Source organism: Phaseolus vulgaris, chromosome 2 (genome assembly GCF_000499845.2).
Source record: "Phaseolus vulgaris cultivar G19833 chromosome 2, P. vulgaris v2.0, whole genome shotgun sequence".
Classification (NCBI taxonomy): Eukaryota; Viridiplantae; Streptophyta; class Magnoliopsida; order Fabales; family Fabaceae; genus Phaseolus; species Phaseolus vulgaris.
This window is the reverse complement of record NC_023758.2, coordinates 24,946,635-24,967,765: the sequence shown is the minus strand read 5'-3', so window position 1 is coordinate 24,967,765 and position 21,131 is coordinate 24,946,635. Positions and strand designations below refer to the sequence as shown.

At 33.6% G+C, this 21,131-nt stretch overlaps 2 protein-coding genes across 6 annotated transcripts; both read right to left on the bottom strand.

Moving 5' to 3' along the window:
• Positions 1-6,149: 6,149 nt before the first annotated feature.
• Positions 6,150-8,705, bottom strand: LOC137811035 (uncharacterized). The gene is made up of 7 exons (XM_068612591.1): positions 8,591-8,705; positions 8,073-8,175; positions 7,536-7,713; positions 7,358-7,442; positions 7,150-7,204; positions 6,576-6,714; positions 6,150-6,371 (listed from the first exon to the last, which is right to left on the bottom strand). Exons 3-7 carry the CDS (start codon positions 7,710-7,712, stop codon positions 6,276-6,278), a joined length of 552 nt encoding a protein of 183 aa, XP_068468692.1. The 5' UTR covers position 7,713; positions 8,073-8,175; positions 8,591-8,705; the 3' UTR covers positions 6,150-6,275.
• A 1,722-nt stretch (positions 8,706-10,427) lies between these two features.
• Positions 10,428-16,362, bottom strand: LOC137811034 (uncharacterized). Of its 5 annotated transcripts, none has more exons than XM_068612587.1 (7): positions 15,967-16,230; positions 15,371-15,451; positions 14,988-15,153; positions 14,442-14,518; positions 12,299-14,023; positions 12,015-12,186; positions 10,428-11,338 (listed from the first exon to the last, which is right to left on the bottom strand). In XM_068612587.1, the coding sequence occupies exons 3-7, from the start codon at positions 15,067-15,069 to the stop codon at positions 10,695-10,697; spliced, it is 2,700 nt and encodes an 899-aa protein (XP_068468688.1). In that variant the 5' UTR covers positions 15,070-15,153; positions 15,371-15,451; positions 15,967-16,230; the 3' UTR covers positions 10,428-10,694. The 5 variants fall into 5 exon arrangements, with proteins under 5 accessions (XP_068468688.1, XP_068468689.1, XP_068468686.1 ...); XM_068612588.1 differs by having other exon boundaries at positions 15,371-15,518; positions 15,967-16,143; XM_068612585.1 differs by having other exon boundaries at positions 15,347-15,451; positions 15,967-16,105.
• Positions 16,363-21,131: the final 4,769 nt, after the last annotated feature.

Here is a 21,131-nt window from a genome sequence, read left to right as displayed (position 1 = left end):
CGAGACAGGACGACGATGCACCCAGTTAACTACTGGACCTTTTTCACATTGGTCGGGCTCTTCATTCTTATGATTGCAGTGCATTTGTCGGGGTTAGTCTCTATTGTTGGGTATGAAGCCAGGACCAATTGGGTTGGGCTGAGTAGACACCATGTTTTAGTGAGTGGGCTTTATTATTGGGTCCCTTTATTATCTCTATTTAAAGAGATTATTGTACTTGTAATTGGTGTGCAACAGGATATAATGAAAACCTAATAGTTGCCCGTGTGGAAGTAGGTTGCAGTTGGCGACAGAACCACGTTAAATCTTGTGTCGTTTATTTTTTTGCAGTTGATTTGTGATTATGTGTGTTGTTTCCGCGTGCGTTTTTTCCCATCAAGTGGTATCAGAGCCTTGGTTCGTTTACACACTAGAGATCCGATCAGCAGAAATTAATCGACGAGATGTGAAAATTGCGGCTGTAGCATTTGCGAGTTTAGTTACTGAGCACATCAATATGATTTTAGCCAGACTTACGTCAGTGGGCATTAAGTTCGATGATGAAGTTCAAGCTTTACTACTGTTATTGTCTTTGCCTGATAGTTGGTCCAGAACAGTTACAGTAGTTACCAGTTCAGCGGATCTGATTGATTCACTTTTGAGAAGATTCGTGATCTCATTCTTGGCGAGGATGTCCAAAGAAGGAGTTCTGGGGAATTATCTAGTGAATCGCTATATGTCATCAGAGGAGAGAAATATCAGAGATAGTGGGAGCAAGAACAAAAGAAAGAGTCAGTCAAAGACTCGGGATTGCTCAAGTGTAACATGTTGGAACTGAAGGAGGTGGGGCATTTCAGGAATCAATGCCCTAATGATAAATAAGTCAACATTGCAGAAGACTTCGCAGACGAGGACCTTTTAGTCTGTTGCGCGGATAGCAGTGTGGATTCCTGGGTCATGGATTATGAAGCATTGCAGAATCTAGTTATTGGAGACTTTGGAAAGGTAAGACTAGTGGACAACATACTCTTGATGTTACGGGCATGGGTGACATAGTGTTGAAGACACCAGTTGGTTTTTGGACTTTGAAGGACGTCAGAGTTGTTCCAAGCTTGAGGAAAAGTTTGATTTCTGTTAAGCAGTTGGACGAACAGGGACATGAAGTGAAGTTTGAAAATCAGCAGTGGAAGGTCGTCAAGGGAAATCTTGTCATGGCCTGCGAAAGAAAGAGAGGTTCGTTGTATATAGTCAGATTACCGTGTCTGAGGGAGTGACCATCCTAGTTCAGAAGATAAACAAAGTCCGGTTCACAGAATCTCGTGCGCAGAAGAGGGTTGTCTTTACAAGAGAGAAACCAAGAGCCACATGTCAGATTCAGGATGAACGAGCATGGAAAGGTTCAGGTAGACCAGTCAGAGGTACTTGTGGCAGTGGGAGCACGGGTTGTGCTTCAGCTGAGGTTCCTAGACGACAGTGGGTTAGGAGAACCAGTATTCCAGCGATTGAAACTTCTCCAGAAATTTTCTTGTTGAATATGGAGAGTGTTTGTTCTCAGGTTGTTCCAGGATCTGGCAGTTCCTGTAAGTAGGAGTCAGTAGGAACAGAGAACGGGAATATGGAGAGTGTTTGTTCTCAGGTTGTTCCAGAATCCGGCAGTTCCTGTAAGTGGGAGTCGGTATGAACAAAGAACGAGTATATAGAGAGTGTTTGTTCTCAGGTTGTTTCAGGATCCGACAGTTCCTGTAAGTGGGAGTCGGTAGGAATAGAGAACGGGTCAGTGACTGACGTGTTGAGACTCAGGGGAGTTTTAACGAAGTCTTCAAAATGATTAAGAAGGTTGGTGGCAACTAGATGTGGAACATTGAGTTCCGTCGACAGATTACAGAAGTACATGTACACAGTTGAAGCGCAGGTGAACATTGTTCCGTGACTTTAAGTGGGAGATTGTTGGGTATGAAGTCAAGACCAATTAGATTGGGCTGACAAGACACCATGTACATAGTTGGAGCGCAGGTGAACATTGTTCCGTGACTTCAAGTGGGAGATTGTTGGGTATGAAGCCAGGACCAATTGAGTTGGGCTGAGTAGACACCATGTTTTAGTGAGTGGGCTTAATTATTGGGTCCCTTTATTATCTCTATTTATCTCTATTTAAAGAGATTATTGTACTTGTAATTGGTGTGCAACAGGATATAATGAAAACCTAATAGTTGCCCGTGTGGATGTAGGTTGCAGTTGGCGACCGAACCACGTTAAATCTTGTGTCGTTTATTTTTCTACAGTTGATTTGTGATTATGTGTGTTGTTTCCGCGTGCGTTTTTCCATCATCTATGTCCCTTTCAGTTAGCAAGAAACCAAGGAACTTCCCAGCTTTCACCCCAAATACACACCTATTTGGATTAATCTTCAAATTGTACTTTGTTATTGTTCTTAATAGCTCTTTCAGGTTGGCAATATGTTGGTCCTTCTCTTCTGACGTGACGACCATGTCATCTACATATGCCTGTACGTTTCACCCAAGCATCGAGGCGAGGATTCGGTCCATCAACCTTTGATAGGTAATGTCAACGTTTTTAAGACCAAAGGGCATGACCTTGTAGCAGTAGCGGTCAACTTGACCATAAAGGTTGTCTTAATCTCGTCTTTCGGGTGCATACAAATCTGGTTGTATCCCAAAAACACATCCAGGAAGCTTAACAACCGACAACCCGAGGCGTTGTCCACCAAGGAGTCTATGCTCGGTAGCGGGTACGAATCCTTGGGACAAGCCTTGTTTAGGTTAGTGAAGTTGACACACATCCTCCACTTTTCGTTGGCCTTCTTTATCAACACAATGTTTGTCAGCCACTCCGGGTATTGGATCTCCCTTACGTGGCCAACAACCAACAGCTTTCGAGTTTCCTCTCGGATGACGAAGCGCTTATCCTTGTTGAACTTCCTTCTCCTCTAGACCACGAACTTGACTCTCTCATCCATGGTAAGTCGACGACATAGGAAGTTTGGGTTTATCCTGGGCATGTCCGCGGATGACCATGCGAAAGCATTCATATTCTCTAATATTACATTGGCTATCTTATCCTTTAGCTCCTTGCACAACGAGGTGCCAAGCTTGAACTTCTTCCCTTTTATCTCCCTTTCCTGGACCTCTCCAGTAGGTCCAGATTGCCTCTCATTGACGGCTTCGGCCTCCACAAACCATTTTGGCTCTCCTGCCTGAACAGTGATTGCGTAAGTTCCTTTTTTATTCTTCAGGCTACTCTCGTAACATTTTTGTGTTGTCTTTTGATCACACTTTATGATAATCACTTCTCCCTCAAGAGAAGGCAACTTCATCTCCATGTGGACCGTTGAGACTATTGCACCTAACCTGTTTAGGAAAGGTCGCCCCAAAAGCAAATTGTAAGCAGAGAATGCGTTAACAACGATGTACCTGATGGTAATCGTCTTGGTCCCGATGTTGTCAGAGAAGGACGTCCTTAGCTCAACATACTCTCGTATTTCCACCTAATCTCCTACGAATCCGACCAAGCACCCATTGTATGGCCTCAACTGGTCGGGGGACAACTGCAAGCTAGTGAATGTTCCCTAGAACATCACATCAGTCGAGCTTTCTTGATCAATCAAGACTTTGTGCACCTTCCTTCCTACGGTGACAACCGATATCATCACTGGATCATCCTCGTGAGGAACCACGTCTTCCAGGTTGGAGCTCGTGAAGCAGAGAGTGGGCTCTGGTGGATGATCAGGTTTCCTCGCCTCCAGGGACATCAATGATTGCGCATATTGTTTACATTTGGAAGCAAAGTTTCCTCCTCTCGAAAATCCTCCTAAAATGGTATTCAAGTTTTCATAGATCGGTGTCTCATGTGCTTGGTCCCTGAGAATGACCTCTCCTTTTCGCTCTTCCTGGTCAGCCTCAAGATACTCCTTCAGGAACCCCTCCTTCACCAAGCTAGCCAGTTGGTGGTCCAAAGCTATGCATCGCTCGACATTATGCCCAAATGCTTTGTGGAACTCACACCATGCATCTCTTCGTGATCCCAGATTCCGATCTGTCTTCTGGGGAAACTCGAGCTTGTCTGTTACCCCTGGCATGCTCAACAATTCTTTGTAGGACACTCAAAATTTGGGTTGAGTTGTTGACTCTTCCCTGGCATGTCTTGGGCTCGTCTCTCTTGGCTATATATGACATGTACCTCGAGTTCGTTCTTTTCTCAACTGAGGTTTCATTGACTCGCAAGGGTCGGGCTCAGCTGCTTTCCTTAGGCCTAGGTTGCCTTAAATGCGAGTTGTTGTTCTTTCTGACCACGGTCTCCTCTGCTTCAATGTGGGTGAGAACTCGTTCTCATACCTTGAAAAATGTCTATTGGATTTCTTATTAACAAGTCGTTAAATGGTACCACCACAATCTCTTGCTCAAAAGTCGTGATCATCATATCTTCATCATGCGTTTGAAGTCTTACCATAAACGCACTGAACCTATTTAGGTAATCCTTCAACAGATCTCCCTCCCTTTATTATCTCATGCCAAAAAGGTCATACATCCTCGGGAGTTTGACCTTGTTGACGGAGAACTGCTCTCTAAACATCCTGAAAAAACTGAGAGAAAAAGATGATCTAACCATCAGGGATCCTGCTGAACCATTGTAGGGTTGTACCTGTAAAAGTGTCCATGAACACTTTACATTGGATGACATTTGTTCCTTCATAAATAATCATCTGAGCATTGAATACCGTTAGATGATTTTCATGGTCTTCTATCCCTGTGAAAAAGACGATCTTGGGCGTGATGTAATGAGCTGGCACGGGCTCATTTATGATTTCCTTCGAAGTTTGAGACTATCTCTCGCTGGCAAGTTTAGAGATCGTTTCTTGGTTGAACGTTGGGCACGATGGTGCAGACTCTTGCATAATTCCTCATTGGTTTTGCACAACTCCTCATTGGTTTGCGCGTTCTCCTCCATAGCTACTCGATAGGCCTTAATTTCTACCACCAGGTGATCCTACATAAGCTCTTGCTCAGCTCAGACTTTCGCTTGTAGCCTCTCCTGCTCAGCCTTGGCTTCCTTATCATCCCACATATCAGATTTTACTTCTAATATAATTTAGTGATATGAAATAAAAATGTATTCTATACATGGCTAGCTTAAGCAATAGTTAATATAAAATTATGTGAAAAACAAGTTAACGATCAAATGCATCTCTTATAAAAAAAAATAAAAAAAATAATAGGTAAATAAAAATAATTTACAAGTAAATAAAAATAATTTACACATTGACCTCAAATGAATTCTTGTTTATTTTAAAATTTTAAAAATGAAAATGACTAAAAAATAGTTCAAATCTGGTAGTGATGTTACTCAATTTCAAACTGATTATTTCTGAATAAAAAAAACTAATAATTTATTTCATCCATTCTAACTTGATTAGTTCCTTGTGCAATTCGTTGAATGTCTAATTTTATGAAACATATAACATTACCTGATATTGTACATCGAGATTCTCAATTAAGTATATGTGAACGCAGCACAAAATTCCCACCAACCCATTTCATCTATAATTGTATATATTTCTAATATTGAATTTTAAAAAAATCTTGACGGAACTTTGTAATTGTAAATTTAAAGACTTAATTACATGATTTCTATTTAATAATCATCATTTCACGAATCTTACTATTTGATATTTTTTTCACATTTTACAAAAAAAAATTCATTTTTCATATTTCACCAACAATAAAATGTATAAACAAATACAATCATATGCATAAAAATATAATCATTCCGTATATACGGGATTACTAACTAGTTAAATATATAACAATGTACTAACTAATAAAAAAAGGTGAAAAACTGAAATGACGTTAATACTTCTCTCTTTGTAAATTGAAATTGTTCCAATGTCGTTTATTATTTTTATTCTATTATTAATGACATGGACAGCTAGAAATTAATAGAGCAGCCGAATGTGTGAAATATTAAAACAAAAATATGATGATCAAATGTATGAAAAAATTGGATGATAAAATTTACAAAAATGATAATAGCTGCGTGTTAGTCAAACTTAAAATATCATTTAAATATATTTCTAGGTTGCTTTATTATGTGTTTTTAATGTATAGATTATTATTTATTTATTGGTTAAGGAAAAAAAAATAGTGAAGGATCAATGAATGATGAACCTAATCTTCTCTCCTACAGAATTGGCATTCAATGTGACAGAACACTCATTCAAACACAAGCCTAAATTGATGGGGTATAAGAACCAGTATAAAAACCAAAGCAGAGTCAATTATTCATTCTGCATGAGCACAAGTCTCTTCTTTACTACCAGTTGCAGCACACAGAGCCTTCCAGACATGGACCAATATTTTCACTGGAGGGCGTAAGTTCTAGCAAAACAGATTTAAAAATCCTTCTTTAGTGGGTAAAAAGACCTCATAAAAACCGTCAAAATGATGCCCAAGTTAAATGAATTCTTAAGCTATTAATTCTTCTTATGGTTTTAGTTCTCAAAAATCAAGCAGTAGTCCTTCCATCTTTAATAGTGAAAAAATTTGAGAACCTGAAAACTAGTTAGATGGAAAGCAACTCACCTTGAAAACTAACACCATTTCTGATTCCCCACGAATAATCATTGAAAGAGTCCAATAACAAGTCACTGGAGTCAGACATTCTACTAGAACCGGTTTCAGAATCTTGTCAATGGGAACGAAATATCGCACGACTTTTCCACTACAGCAAAGTATCCAAAGGAAAAATAAGTATTTAAGTGTATTGAATATGGAAAAACCATGCTTGGGTTACAATGGTCATTACAAAGGACATAAAAGATACTAGTTAAACGAGCAGAAAACAAGTTCGATATAATCTGTCAGCGAAAACAAGACTATGAATTAAGATATTTTCATCATGAATATGTATGTGATTTAAAATTCAAATATCCATGGCAGATAAGAAACAATCAAAAGAAGTACATTCTAATTTGTTTTTCAAGTATGAACAACCAAAAGAGCCCTAAACTGGCACAAGGTTTCCTTTTCTTTGAAAGATAACAATTACAGAGCACAATTTCCTTTACAAAACAAAATGTATTATACATTAGGCTTTACAGGAGCTCTTAATTAATGTTGAATGTTAACTGAAAACCAATCTACAAAAAAGCATTACCTCACATAATGAGTCTCAAGCTGTACTCCAAAAGCCGGCATAATCACAACAGATTCTGCAAGCAAAATTACAAACAATGTGAAAATGACAAAATAAAGTTTTAAAATTAAAACATGCATTATTAAATTAATATATTTTCTATTCCAAGTTAAAATAAAAATAATAGTTAATCTTTCATAATACAAAACCCTGCTAGTAAGGTCCTCACCTTTCTTGATTGGCTTCCCAAGTAATGACTTCACAAGAAAAATGTCAAAAAGAAAGCTGCAATACACAAGACTAATTGATTTTTCCTGTTAATGGAAGAAATGTAATGAAGTAAAGGTAAAAACCACAATATTTGAAATCCTTGAGTCATTGAAAAACAAAAAAGTTGGAAGACATACCTTTTGAACATACAGATACAAGGCACATGCTAATAGAAGAAGTGTTGTGGCATACACAAAAAAATATTTTGCATTACTCCTCCTCGAAATTATATGGTGTATGTCAACAACTTCAGAGGAATATTTCTGATCATGCACATAAGTATATCTGACATTGCTTATTGAGAATTCAATCATCCTGACAAAAAAAACAATTGTTTTTCTTATGCTCAGCACTCATAGTTATCAATTCCAAACAGCAGTTAGGAGCAGCTAGCTCCAATAGCGCACAACAACGTGACCATATTGTTTTGAAGATTATGAATACAAGTTAAATAACTTACACTACACATATATAACTGATCAAAAATAAAATAAAACTGCAAAACTTTAAACAAAAAACAAAGAATGAACAAAAAAAAAAGGAATCGTGATGGGATTACCAAAACTCACTAGAACTTAGATGACAAAAGAAAAAAGAGGGAACAACAGAAAATGAAAATATATTTGTCAGTGTATTTAACAGAGAACAGACTCACAGAGAGGATGGATTCTTACTTTCCACTATAATTTTGTTATAGAGACAATATCACTTCACAGGAGCTTACTCCTACAGTCTTCATAAGGCGATTGAGTTCTTCCAATGCTTTGTGTTTACAACCTGGTGCCAGTAATGTCAACGCAAAGGTTCTTGAAATATAAACAATGGAGAATAGCACATAGCATGGGTCAATAATTCATCTCCCTGTGAGTAACCCTAAAACCCATAAAAGCCAATTCAAGTAAAAAAAATAAATCAAATAAATTGCGCCAAATCAATCTTCATTGCCTCCTTCTGTTTCCAGGAGTTAACACTGCTAAATCTAATACATAACAACCAACAATGTCCTAACAACTAATATAAGACAGAATGCTGAATAAATTGACCTAAATCCTCAATTAATAACAGAACAGAAAAGAAGTGAAATTGAAGGAATTTCATGTAAACACCCAATTTCATGCATCAGACACAAAACGAACAAGGAGTTCGAAAGATTAAGAGAACGAAAAACGCAAACACAGCGCGTGAGACTTGCCTTTTGATCTGCTTTGGCGGAAGCAAACGGCGGAGAAAGTTTTGTACAGAGTGTTTCGATGTTCAACACAGACACAACACTGGAGTGTTTGTTTCTTAAAATTTCATAATTAAACACACATGATATTTATAATATATTAATCTGTAAACATTTTAAAAAAAATCATTTGAGATATTTATAATATATTAACCTATAAATATATTAGACACTAAAGTTATTAAGGAAATTATCTGCAATATGATAAACTAATTACATGAAAAGTTGAAGAGATTTATTATATTATCATTTTCTATAACAGATACAAGTAATCATCTTTACATAAAGAACCCAGATTTACTTCTATTATGTTATTGATATTTTTTTATGGATCAAAGGTTATATATGATGAAACATATTTTAGAGTTTTCCGAAAGAAATTAAGTTTAACAAATTAGAGAAATTATATATAAAAAAATTATAACTTATCCATAAACTAACTTCAACTTATAAAAAATATTTTTTTTCTTTTTTAATTTTTTTTATCTAAATTGTAAACTGTGATAATACAATTAAAAACAGTAGATACTACTTTACCTAAAAATAGACAGACAAAGTGAGAGAAACTATACGTTTTAATTATAAAAATAACAAGGAAAAAAAAGTGAAGTTACTGATAAAAAAAACAAAATAATATCTTTCTCAACTAAAAATAAAATAATAAGTATATGCTCAGTAAATCTTAAATATGAAAATACCATCGATAATATTTCAAAAAATTCTAAAAAACTAACAAAAGTAAATAATAATAAAAAGTTAAGTATATATGATGTAGTTGAATGCTGAAAGGTAAAGCAGAAAAGGTGGACACTTGATAAGAAAAAAGTTAAAAAAAATCAATTATTTATAACAAATTGTTCCTAATATAGTTGTTTATCAAAAATGAAGGTGAAAAATAATTTATATATTTCTATCTTTCTAATTTAGTGAAATGTCTTTTAAAAATAAAATTATAAACAAACAATATTTTTAGGAAAGAAAATGTGTCCCTGGTCCTTGAGTTAGGGGAATCCGTACCCTTGATCATGTGGTTGTGCTGTTGAGCAAAGGTATCCATAAGCCAAAGTAGCAATTGACTGGAGTGACATAAGCTCACATGTCTGTCTGTGCTTGTGCGCCGCCTTTTCCAACACATCAAAAATCTAAGGCCCCGCAACACTTTATTTCCTTCCCTCATGTTGTAAGACAGCTAGAGACATTATTTTGCTTTGGGAAATGCAGAATCAAAAACACACAATTTTAACTCATTTGCCTCACTTTTCATTGTTAGTCTTACATGCTTCAACAAGGATAGTTTATCTTATGTAAATGCATGCTTTAATGAGTAATTATCAGGTTCAACAACTACTACTATAAACTTAAAATTCTAAGTTGTGGAATTTGCACTGATGTAAATGCCTAGTTGTATTTTGAGTTAAGGTTATGTTTGAGACACCTGAAACATTCTCATTTTTCAGTATGCATTAGAACATGAAATCATCCGCAAATTATGGAAATTTTTTGTTGATTATGCATATCCACTTTATGGATTTTCACATATAGAAGGTCTGACAGAGGGACAAACAAAGTGGCATGTTAAACATTTTCAAGTCTGAACATCTAGATAAGTCTATTTCAATGGAGCAAGTTACTATCTAGCACACGAATTCATTACGTTTTTAGTAACAATGTCAAAGAACTGTTACCATCCTGTATCAAAACTGAATCAAATTTGACTTTCATTCATGATACGTGGCAGAGGCAGATGCCTCTCACATAATTAATTATTGGTATTTGACTCTCAATAACTACTTGTAACACATTTCCCAAGCTGAAAAAATATATTATAACTACAACCATCAATCAATTTTCTGCTTAGCAAAAAAATAAACCTAGAAACTCATGCCACTCATGTACAGTATGTATTGTCGCAACTCAATGCCCTATAACAAACACTCACACCAACTACTATATATATACACATCAATATCAATTAAGTGGTTATCTTCCAATTTCAGTAATCATGTATAAGCCTTGCTCCATGTGCAGGATTCTTTATTGTCACAATGATAATGTAAAATGGTACTTCTCACTTCATCTTAGAATATATATCCTTTGTGAGTTCTTCAACCAGATCATCAGTTATTAGACATTCTATATCTCTTTCCAAAATATTGATCTCGTCATGTATTAATTCAGACCAAGGGATGGATCCTAGGTGTTGAGCCACCAAAGTATCAAGTGAATAAGTAGATATGTCAGATGGAGGATATAAAGAAACACGGATAATGTCCCACACTAAGTTCAATAGTTCCTTTCCAGAAGGTGGCAACATGGAAGAGTTACTTAAATTCCTTCTGAATCTAGACAATGTCAATGGAGGTCCAAGAACAACTGAAAGTGCCTCATTTAACAAATCAAGTAAAACTTTGTGGTCTAGCTTATTCTCATTCTGATCCTTCATACAGCTGTCATCATTTTCCTTGACCCATTTCCTGCGAGATTCTTCCACTTCTTCATAAACTGTGTTGCCAATAGGTTTTGCAAATGTGTCCCCTCTTAATAAAGACTTATCCCATGAACCAAAGTACAGTCCAGAAGCAACAAGTAGATCTCTTATGTAAGATTCTGCTGGATCCTCTAATTGGTCCAAGTCAGACTCAGCGGCCTCCTGTTTTATAGTGAAGTCATCAGGACCATCAGACTCGAGTTGATTGAGTTGCCTCCTTAGTTCTGTCACATCATCAACAAGCAAAGAGATCTATTAGCAAGAATTTGATATCTAAGGAAAAATCATCTTTTTTTCTGTCACCAACATTTCATACCCGGAACACTTTTCTCATCTCTTATACAGCAACACCAAAAACAAATCAAGCCAAAGGTTGATATCTGAATCTGTCTATAATATTCACGACATTCAAATCAAATTCCATGACTTAACAAAAGTCTTTTACTAAGCTAATTGTTCTATACTGAAGCCAAGAAATTGCACTTCTTTTGTTGACCTCACCCCGTAGTTATGCCAACTGACCAACTTAACAGTTAACACATCCAGTTTGTAAAAAATTTGGGTTTTATAAGATGTATCAAAACGATTCATATGGTGAATGAAAGAAAAAGTTTGAAAAAAAAGAAAAAAAAAAAAAACAGAGCCCAAGTTTTGACTGGTAGCAACAACAGAAATTGTATAGCCCTTGAAGCAACTTATCCTAGGATGGAAAGCTGAGGTGATCATGTAAACCAAAACTCTGATCTTGCAAGCCAGTTCACTAGTCATTTGAAAAATAATAAAGGTTCTTCGTTGATATAACTTCATATTGCACATGAGTAAAACCATAATAAACTACCTTATCATGAATCAAGTCTATGATAGCATTTCTCATGCATGAAAGTTAGAATTATATCATACCATTCAAACCAGAGCTGATATCCCTGAAAACCTGGGGCACAACATTATCATCTCTTGAAGACACATCAGGAGTTGATATTGGACTTAAATATTCAGTCCGCCTCCAAAGGTCTTCATGAATGCTGCTGCTGCACACAGATGCAGGACTAGGAGGTACCTCAGTGGAGTTCTCCTAAAGAGCACGTAACAGAAAATCTGGTCATTAGATAACTATATAGGAAATATAATAAGAGAAAAACAAAGTTCATCATTGAGAATGGTAAAAAAATATATGGCAAACTTACGTGCCGCTCACCGCAGTTCATAAGAACTGTTGGTCCACTTGTGAAATCTCTCACCATGGGACCATACTCATTGCCACGTGATTCCACCATTGATTGAACCCTTCTACCAAAAAGCCTCCCTCTTAAAGCAAGATTATATCTAAAATTGGACACTCGTTCCTTAATATTAAATCTGTCCTTTTTCCGTTTCTTGACATCAACGGACATAGTTTCAACAGCTTCAAGCTTCCTCCGAATCTGAGCACCAGTTAAAATGTGGCGGTCCTCCAGAAGAAGCTTCCCAAATGATGTTCCTGATCGTGATACAGGAGCAGACAAGGATCTTACAAGATTCCTTGGGGACAACTCCTTGTGCAGAAATATATTTTGATCCAGTTCATGTCTGAAAGAACCTGTTTGTATTTCTGCCTCCTCTTTGGAAATTTCCCAATTACTTGCGTACTTCATAATATCCCCCACTTGCTTTAGTCCAGCTTTATGGCTGTCTAATGCAAGTGACCTTGATTTTCCCTCGGGAAAGTCAGCATGTGCTTCACTTCTCACAACATTTCTTAGCCTATCTGACAAGAACTTCCGGGTATCTCTGCTGATAATTTCTGGGGAAGTTGGTCCATTGAATTGCATTTCACTTTTGAACGACCCTGTTGATTCTGAGGGGAGTAAATTTGTGTCAGCATCTCTAGTCGTACTTTCTCTGACTTGCTTTACTATATGTCGGGCTATTAGTTTAGTATCAGATGGTTTTTCATTGTAAGGTGTTTCAATTCCACTCCCTCGAACCACAGAAACCTTTTTGACAATTTTCCCTTGCAGTTCACATTTCAAACGCTCTTTCACCTCTTCAAGAAAATCTTCTATACTATTTCTCCCTTGTATAGTTCCTGTCGAAATGGTCCAATTCTCTTCATGGTTGCAAATGCTATCAGGACCAGGCTTCAAGATAACTATCCTAGTGGGAGAAGCAGACGTGTCTAATCTGTTGCAAGATTTCATCAATAAGGACTCCTCAAAGTCTCTACTTAGTGTTCTGCTCCTAGGAGGAAAGGTTTTCCTTTGCGTAGCTGGGACTAACTCCATCATGTCACCACGATATTCTGAACCATAACTTTCAGGTGGTGGTGTTTTGAATGAATGGCTGTCAAGATCTGCAAGTTTCCCTGCTGCTGCTCTTTGTAAAAGTAACTCATTATGAACCACCTTTTCCTTGTTCAGGTTTTGTTGAACAAACAATCGTCTAGGAACACTACCAATTTCAGCAACCTTCGAACACTCGAGAAACCTTGCTGCTTGATATGCTTCAAACTCTTTCTTGAATTTCTGTAGTTCCTCATCCTGAGGATGATCCCGCCGCCTTTGTTCTCCAAAGCTCTTGTTCCATCCATCATCATCAACAACATCCATGTCTTCGTATAATGACTCAAAATCCATCTGGCTCGAAGAATTAAAGTTGGAAGAACCCCAACTAACTGATGAACCCCTTCGACTCACTCCTTTCTCTGAAGACTTTTTCCCCACGTTTTCACTTATTCTTTTATCTGATGGGACAACATATTTAGTGTCTAATGGCATCGTATCTATCCCCATCAACCTTGCAACAAGGCTTGGCGCATTTTGCCTGGTGCTTGATTGTTTGGATAGCTCCTCGTTGATCAGTTTTTTCATTGAACCCACATTTGAATAACGATTATTCTCCGGCCTGCCCTCTTCTTCTACTTGATAATTGCACTGAAAATTCAAAATCAGAGATTGAGCCAAGGATGAGAAGAGATTAGAAACAAATAAAGTTAACTTTGCTGCTCTGTAGATGGGAGTGGAAAATGCAACCTTATGAGTTTACCACCACGTATTAGAATAAAAAATACGATGAAAAGTGGTATAACAAAATCAGAACTATGCTCGACATTATACAATCAGTCAATTAAATGAAGGGAAAATCAATCAAATTCATGAAACCGTCGTTTGTGGAGATGAAACAATGTTTATACTTAGTTGAAGAGATGAATGACAACTCATAGAGGCTTTCTAAAATACCCAATTGCCCACTAACATGAGCTCCACTCTCACAACTTTGAGGGGTCATTCTCAAAACTCAAATCGTAAAGGTCATTGTTACTAGAACGCAGAACAGAGGCAGGGAATATACTGATAATTTTCGTTGTGGGCAGAAGTTCTGAGGTGTTTGTACTTGCAGATCTAGACTATTTCGAGGAGCTTCCAAGCCTACATGACACAATATAATAATAACACAATCAGCCACCAAATTCTAAAAAACGACAACTTTAAACAATTCATGAATATTGAGAAAAATGGGGAACCCTGAAATTCAGCAAAATATCTCCAAATAACAAAGTGGTCAGCAATTACAATTAGATTGTTTCTATTAGATTTCATCTGAAAACCAATTTGCATTAATTGAAATTATCTAACGAATATATAATCTGCACACTATATGTGACTTTCCAATTGTTTCGTCTTATCAATAACATTTATAATATTGTAAAATACAAATTTCACAGGTGAATTAGCTATTGGCATCTTTCACTTGCAAGAATGAATCATAGGAAATTAGTGGACAATCGAGCTTCCTTATAGTGTGTCTGCCCTCAGTGAAGTATGCCGGGGCATAAACCTAAGACGATTATTCTTAGCATGAGTGAAGTTTTTCAAAAATACAAGGAACAACACCTACCACCATGATGTCTCTTCCGAGTAAGGACTTTCTTGGCCATCCTCCCCTGATTGAATTCGAAAAAGTGTAATAAGCCTCCCATACAAATACAGACTACTAAAAGACTCCCATGTCCTCAATTTCATCTTCCATATCTTACTTCATTAAACCCTTTGTAGTTTGCACCCTACAAACAATGCCATATCTTCATCAGGTACCAGTTTAAGGAAATTCCGCAAATATAGCACAAACATCGAAGATCATAGCATCTAAAAATAAATATAAGATTTCATTTAAAGCCAAAAAAGAAAAAATATATATATAAATATAAACCAATCTATATATAGAAAAGAAAAAGGCAGATGTGTAGTAATGAGGACTCAGAATTTTGATGAGTAGTCAACCAATCCTGATTCACATCAGAACATGTAAGCCTTCATGCCAATTCAGATACTATGAGCACACATATTTCAAGGACTGAACTTCTGCATTTGGAATGAAGGATCATTAATCGGCTATCTCTGGGCCTTTTAGATAAGTAATAATTGTAACCTATGTAAAGCAAAATTAGCATGAAAAGTGAAAATTAATCAATGAAAACAATTTAGTATGGGTAAAGCATTCAGAACAATAGCTTTCAACGTTGCCTAAAACAATGAATTGTTTGAAGATTCGAGTGAAAAGGACAAGTCAGAAGAATGTGAAAACTGCTTTCATGCTGATCCGAAAGACAGATAAGCATTCAAGTGGTACAAGCATCCCCAATGACTCAAAACAGTTTTATCTTCAGAGCTCACTCATAAAAATTCAATCAGAGAAACACAATTGCAGGTTCTGAGAAAATGCATGAACCAGACAAGTCACACAAGGCCACAAACTCTGGTCAATAAACATTCATGTGCTAAACAAATGATTCACTGACTCAAATTCCCACAGCTTTTTCAAGCAACACAAACACATCAATGCACAGATGAGAAAACCACAGAGCAAATCAATATACCAGTGAGTGGTTTGAAGACTCTGGACTAAGAACGTGTGAAGAGGCAAAGCATAAAGTCTGAATCAATGAAAAGGAGAAGATGGGTGTGGTTGAAAAGCAGGAAAGTTTCAAACTTGGTGAAAAAATTGAAATGGGTAGAAGGAAAAGGTATAAAAATATGAAAATTGAAGGAATGGTGTGTAGTGAAGAAGAGAAAAAAGAGATTAAAAGTTTTATGAATAATAAGAAGAATGATGATGACAGAGGGAAAAGTCTACGAGGTTCATTGCCGGAAATAATAATAATAATAATAATAATAATAATAGTAATAATAATAATAATAGTAGTAAATAAGTGAGCAAAAAGAAACTGTGTTTCTCTCTCTGCAATTTCTCTTTACTTTTAGCTAATCATTTCATTTTCATGTACAAATTCGTTTATTTGTTCTTCATAAGAACCATGGCTACTGCTACACATAGCCCCATGGGTTTGTCTTTTTTATTTTATTTTTTGTTGGATGAGATAAAGATTCCCTTTAAAAATGTCAGACATACCCCATTAACACATTTAAAGGGAGACATATATTACCATGATTGTTCTCATTTTTAAAGCACCAATTATAGAATTTAATATGACAAAATCTAAAATATTAGTAACTAAATTTACTATTTAAATAATTAACATAAGAAATTAATAATACTAAATTTTAACTAAATTGAAGCAAGAACCTTTCCACTTATTTTCAAATTTTAACTTATCTTTTGGAAATTCAGGGGTGGTAAGAAATAATTATCAAAGTTTGTCCATTAATAAGATTTGATATGTTCTCATGTTGGAGCAAAAATTTACAACATATGCATGAATCAGAAATACTCCCTCTAATGTAATAGTGAATTATCAATTTTATGTAACTTTAAACAACTAATGATTTTGAAAAACTAAATTATGCTTGTATAATCAAAACCTTTTAATTTTTGTATACTAAATTATAATATCCGTTCCTGAAATGAGATGATTTGTAGGATTTAATTAAAATATATTCACATTATCATTTAATTATAAATTACAAAGTGATAAAAATATTATTTTTTGAAAATTTAATTTAAAATTTATTTCGAAAATAATTTCAAGTTGATATGGATAGTGTAAAATACCAATATGATGCATGGAAACTGAACTATAGTTATCAATTTTAAAATGAAATTAAAACTTCAAAAATAAAATCTTTCAATTATTTTTCTTCTAAATTACCACTTTAAAACTTGAGAATGCTAGATTTATTTGCTATATTTTTTAAGTAAACAAAATATACTGTTTTATCAAAAAGATAAGAACATGATTTTGGATATTGAATTTTTTCTAAACAACTGTAGTTAAAAGTTTAGGAAAAAGTATATATAGTTAGTACAAAGTTTTAAAAAATTAAAATATTTATAAAAATAATTTTATTATTTAGTGATTTAAAAAAAAATAACATGGTCACTTCCTAATGTTTTAATATTCCCGTAACTCTTACACCCACAATCTTGAATATTCTGTTCTCTTTAAATATATCATCTATAGTATAATAAATGTGTTTCGATGTTTTTTTTTATAATATTAAAAACAAACAAACACGTTCTTGATAAGAAATAAATTACATGTTGCATCTCTCCCGAGAAAGAATACTAAGTAAAACACTACATCATGAAATTGAATGAACTGACTTTTTTTTATTAGATTTGTCTTTCTATTATTTTTACTCACTCAATAAACATATATATATATATATATATATGAAGTTTATTAAGACAAAAGGTTATGATGATTTGAAATTGAAATTGAAATTATGTTTAAACAGTAATAATAAATTGATAGTGGTATTAAAGAAAAGTGGGATGGAACAAAATAATAATTGGTGGGATTAGTTACTGCACGCAATGCAATGCAGAGGAACACAAATAACAGAACAGCTCAGAGATGACAGAGATAGAGGCTGCAGATTCTCTAACTTTTAGAGTCTATCATTATTTATTTCAACTAGATTTTGACACCTATCAAACTTTTAACTTTACTCTTAACTATTTCTATCTTAACTTTTTTTCTCTTCCAATTTTCCCAAACCCCACAATCCCACTCACTCAACCAATTGCTCCTTCTGCTAAAAAATCTTAATTAAGTTCAAAATCAATTGCAACATACTCATACTTAGAGTACCACTTCAATGCTAGTTATGGAATTCTTCTATGTATTGCTATTTATATACATAGTAAAAATAACTAAAGAATGCATAATTGATGCGTTTTACCTGCTGCTTGGGATAATAGTATTGTTGCCATACACAAAAGTGTTGGCTTAGAGAAAACTGACCAAATCTTTTTGTGCCCACCTCCTGTTTCACTTATATAGTAATGGAGTGTCAAAACTTTGATGCAGATTAATTTTGTAGGTTAAGCACAAGAATTTTTCCAACTTGAAACATTATTTGACATTTGGTAATTATCTTAATACTGTATTTGGATTTAGATTGCAAATGAAGTGTTAAAAGCAATTTCAATTTTTTTTAATCATTATTTATTAGTTAAATTTTGTATTGAATAGCTCACAACACCTACACGTCCACAATTAAGACTTTCATAAGATTTTAACTCACCAAATATTGAAATATCAAGTCAAACCGTCACTTAAGTTATCTCATTAACTTAAATTGTGGATACGAAATTTTTTTTTAACATTAAAATTAATCCAATTGAGTCCAACATCACATATTATGTAATTATTTGTTAGAAGACTAGACAAATGTACGAGTTAAATAACATTTATTTTCTTAACTACTGAATATCGAATACTAACTTGAACGTTAAAGGATTTTTTACAGGTACCTTCCTACTTTGAATAAAGACAGGTAGCTGAAATCTATCAAGAGTCAAAATTAAAAAAAAATTGAAGAGAAAGAGTGATGAGGGGAACAATCTATAAAAAAATATATTTTTTTATCATTAAAAAAAACTAATAAACATATTTTTATCAATAAAAAAAGTTAAACTCAGAGTTAACTTGTAAATAAAAAATTTTAACTTGAAAATAAACTTTATTTTGTTCAAAAGATACTAATATTGTTTTGTTCTTGCTACGCATTCATCTAAAGAAATTTGCAAGGTTTTTCTATATTTTGTTATTTTCAATTTTTGTTCTTGGTATAATGATAGTCATCTTGATTGTTTCATTTTCTTCATAGATAATTAAGTTCTTTAGTTTTCAATTTTTTACTAAAATTTATGCTTTTTTTTCATGTTTACTTGCTGAAAAATTAATCTATTTGCAAATGGGATTGATTAAAAAAAAATCTGTTGACAACAATATACATATCTTCACTTGCTAGACCTATAAAATTATTGGGAGAAATAAGACAAATAATAACAATAAAAATGACATTATTAAAATATTCGACACAGAAATTTAAAGACACTTGTTCTTTTTTAATATAAACTTATTTATTTTTTATATTTTAAATTTATACAATAATCATATCACTAGTATAAAAAGAAAGTTCTATATATATACATAACAATTTGAGTGGAAGTGTCATATAAGAAACACAAAAATAAGATCAACATATAAACTATAACTCTAATTATAACCATAGTTTATTTAAAAATAAGGTATATAAATTACAGTTTGATGAACACCGTCATATATAATAATAAATATAGAATACGTGTTTTTTAGACCATAGTCACCTTAATTATTTTAACGATTGAATTTGTATGTTATTTATGGATATGTTTTCATATGAAGTAGATTTTTACAAGTTTGATAACATAATGATGGTAAAGAAAAAAGTTTTGTAAAAAATCATTACTAGTTCGAAATCAATACACCAAATATATGGAAAACACTTCATAATGTCTTTGACTAGCTTCATACATTTTTGTTCCGTAGATCATCAATACTTTTGTCAAACATGATTTTTTAGCAAATTTCACCAACAATTTCTTTCATTTTTTATTAAATTTTAAAAAATACATGGTAGAGAAGTACTAAGAATATTTTTTTTTCTTGGAATCTTCATCATCCATGTGCAAAAGCGACCCTTTTCGCAGGTTTATTTGGTTGGAAACTTGTACTACAAATGTTTGTAGAGTTCAGCTTTTCAACTTTTCTTTCATTACCTTTTTTACCGAGAACATGCCATGATTGAGTAAATAATACTGTTAATGCTGCCATCGAGCTTCACAATTCACACTCTTCAATCTTCACATTCTAAGTACATGTTATCATTATTATCTTTAATAATTATGATATTACACTTAAAAAGAAAAAAATTAAAATGAAATAATTTTAAAATTATATTGATAAAATCAGATTTATAGACTGATGTTTTATGTAATTTTATGTAATTGTTAAAGTAATTTTTATTATTATTAGTTTTTAAAAAGTTTTCTTAATCATTTTTAATTGTACTTCATTATTATTGACTACTGTTGCTTTAGATACTAAAAAGTAGTGCAAAATTTCATTGAACTTAAAAGATTGCTAATTAAGAAATAATATTTTGGTACTTACATATGTGGAAATAATGCTTCCTTATTAATTTGATTGTTACTTTTATAATTTTTCATATGATTTCTATGTTATCTTTACATATGTCAGTCCGTCGGTTGACGAGTCACCAATAAACTATTTATGTACTATCATTTTCAATATTTAATGTTACCATTTCAAATATAGTTATATCTTTTAACTAAGTAATTTTTCAATAAATTTAATTTTAATAAAAATAAATTAATAAATGAACTTAACAACAAATTTTAAGAAATATTGATTATAAGATTTATATATGTGAGCCTTAATTTACTTTTTTGTAGGTTATATTATGCTACATCATTGTTAAATTTAATATATATTTCTCTTTAAATATTTATTTTATAAGACCTTATTTAATGATATGTTATATATACTTAAAATATATAATTTCTTAATAAAAATTATTTTTAATGAAAAAAATATTCTTTTATTATTATAATCTATAGTTAAATTTATTGTATGTGAATATACTTCAATACAAAAGTATTATGTTAAACTTATACGTCTCCTTAATCATATATGAAAATAATTAATTTTAGTTTTATATAATATGAGAAGATAATATCATATAACAATGATTAGAGAATAAAAAAAGTAAAAAAATATTATAAATACATGTA

What these genes read in the sequence shown, in the direction of transcription:
- LOC137811035 (XM_068612591.1), bottom strand. Translation starts at nt 7,712, where the DNA reads ATGATTGAATTCTCAATAAGCAATGTCAGATATACTTATGTGCATGAT. An exon ending in TGTATCTGTATGTTCAAAAG is followed by an intron (nt 7,443 to 7,535) that starts GTATGTCTTCCA and finishes TTCCATTAACAG; the next exon opens with GAAAAATCAATTAGTCTTGT. An exon ending in CTTGAGACTCATTATGTGAG is followed by an intron (nt 6,715 to 7,149) that starts GTAATGCTTTTT and finishes ACTTTGCTGTAG; the next exon opens with TGGAAAAGTCGTGCGATATT.
- LOC137811034 (XM_068612586.1), bottom strand. Translation starts at nt 15,069, where the DNA reads ATGGGAGGCTTATTACACTTTTTCGAATTCAATCAGGGGAGGATGGCC. An exon ending in TCGGAAGAGACATCATGGTG is followed by an intron (nt 14,519 to 14,987) that starts GTAGGTGTTGTT and finishes TGTGTCATGTAG; the next exon opens with GCTTGGAAGCTCCTCGAAAT. An exon ending in GCCCACAACGAAAATTATCA is followed by an intron (nt 14,024 to 14,441) that starts GTATATTCCCTG and finishes TTGAATTTTCAG; the next exon opens with TGCAATTATCAAGTAGAAGA.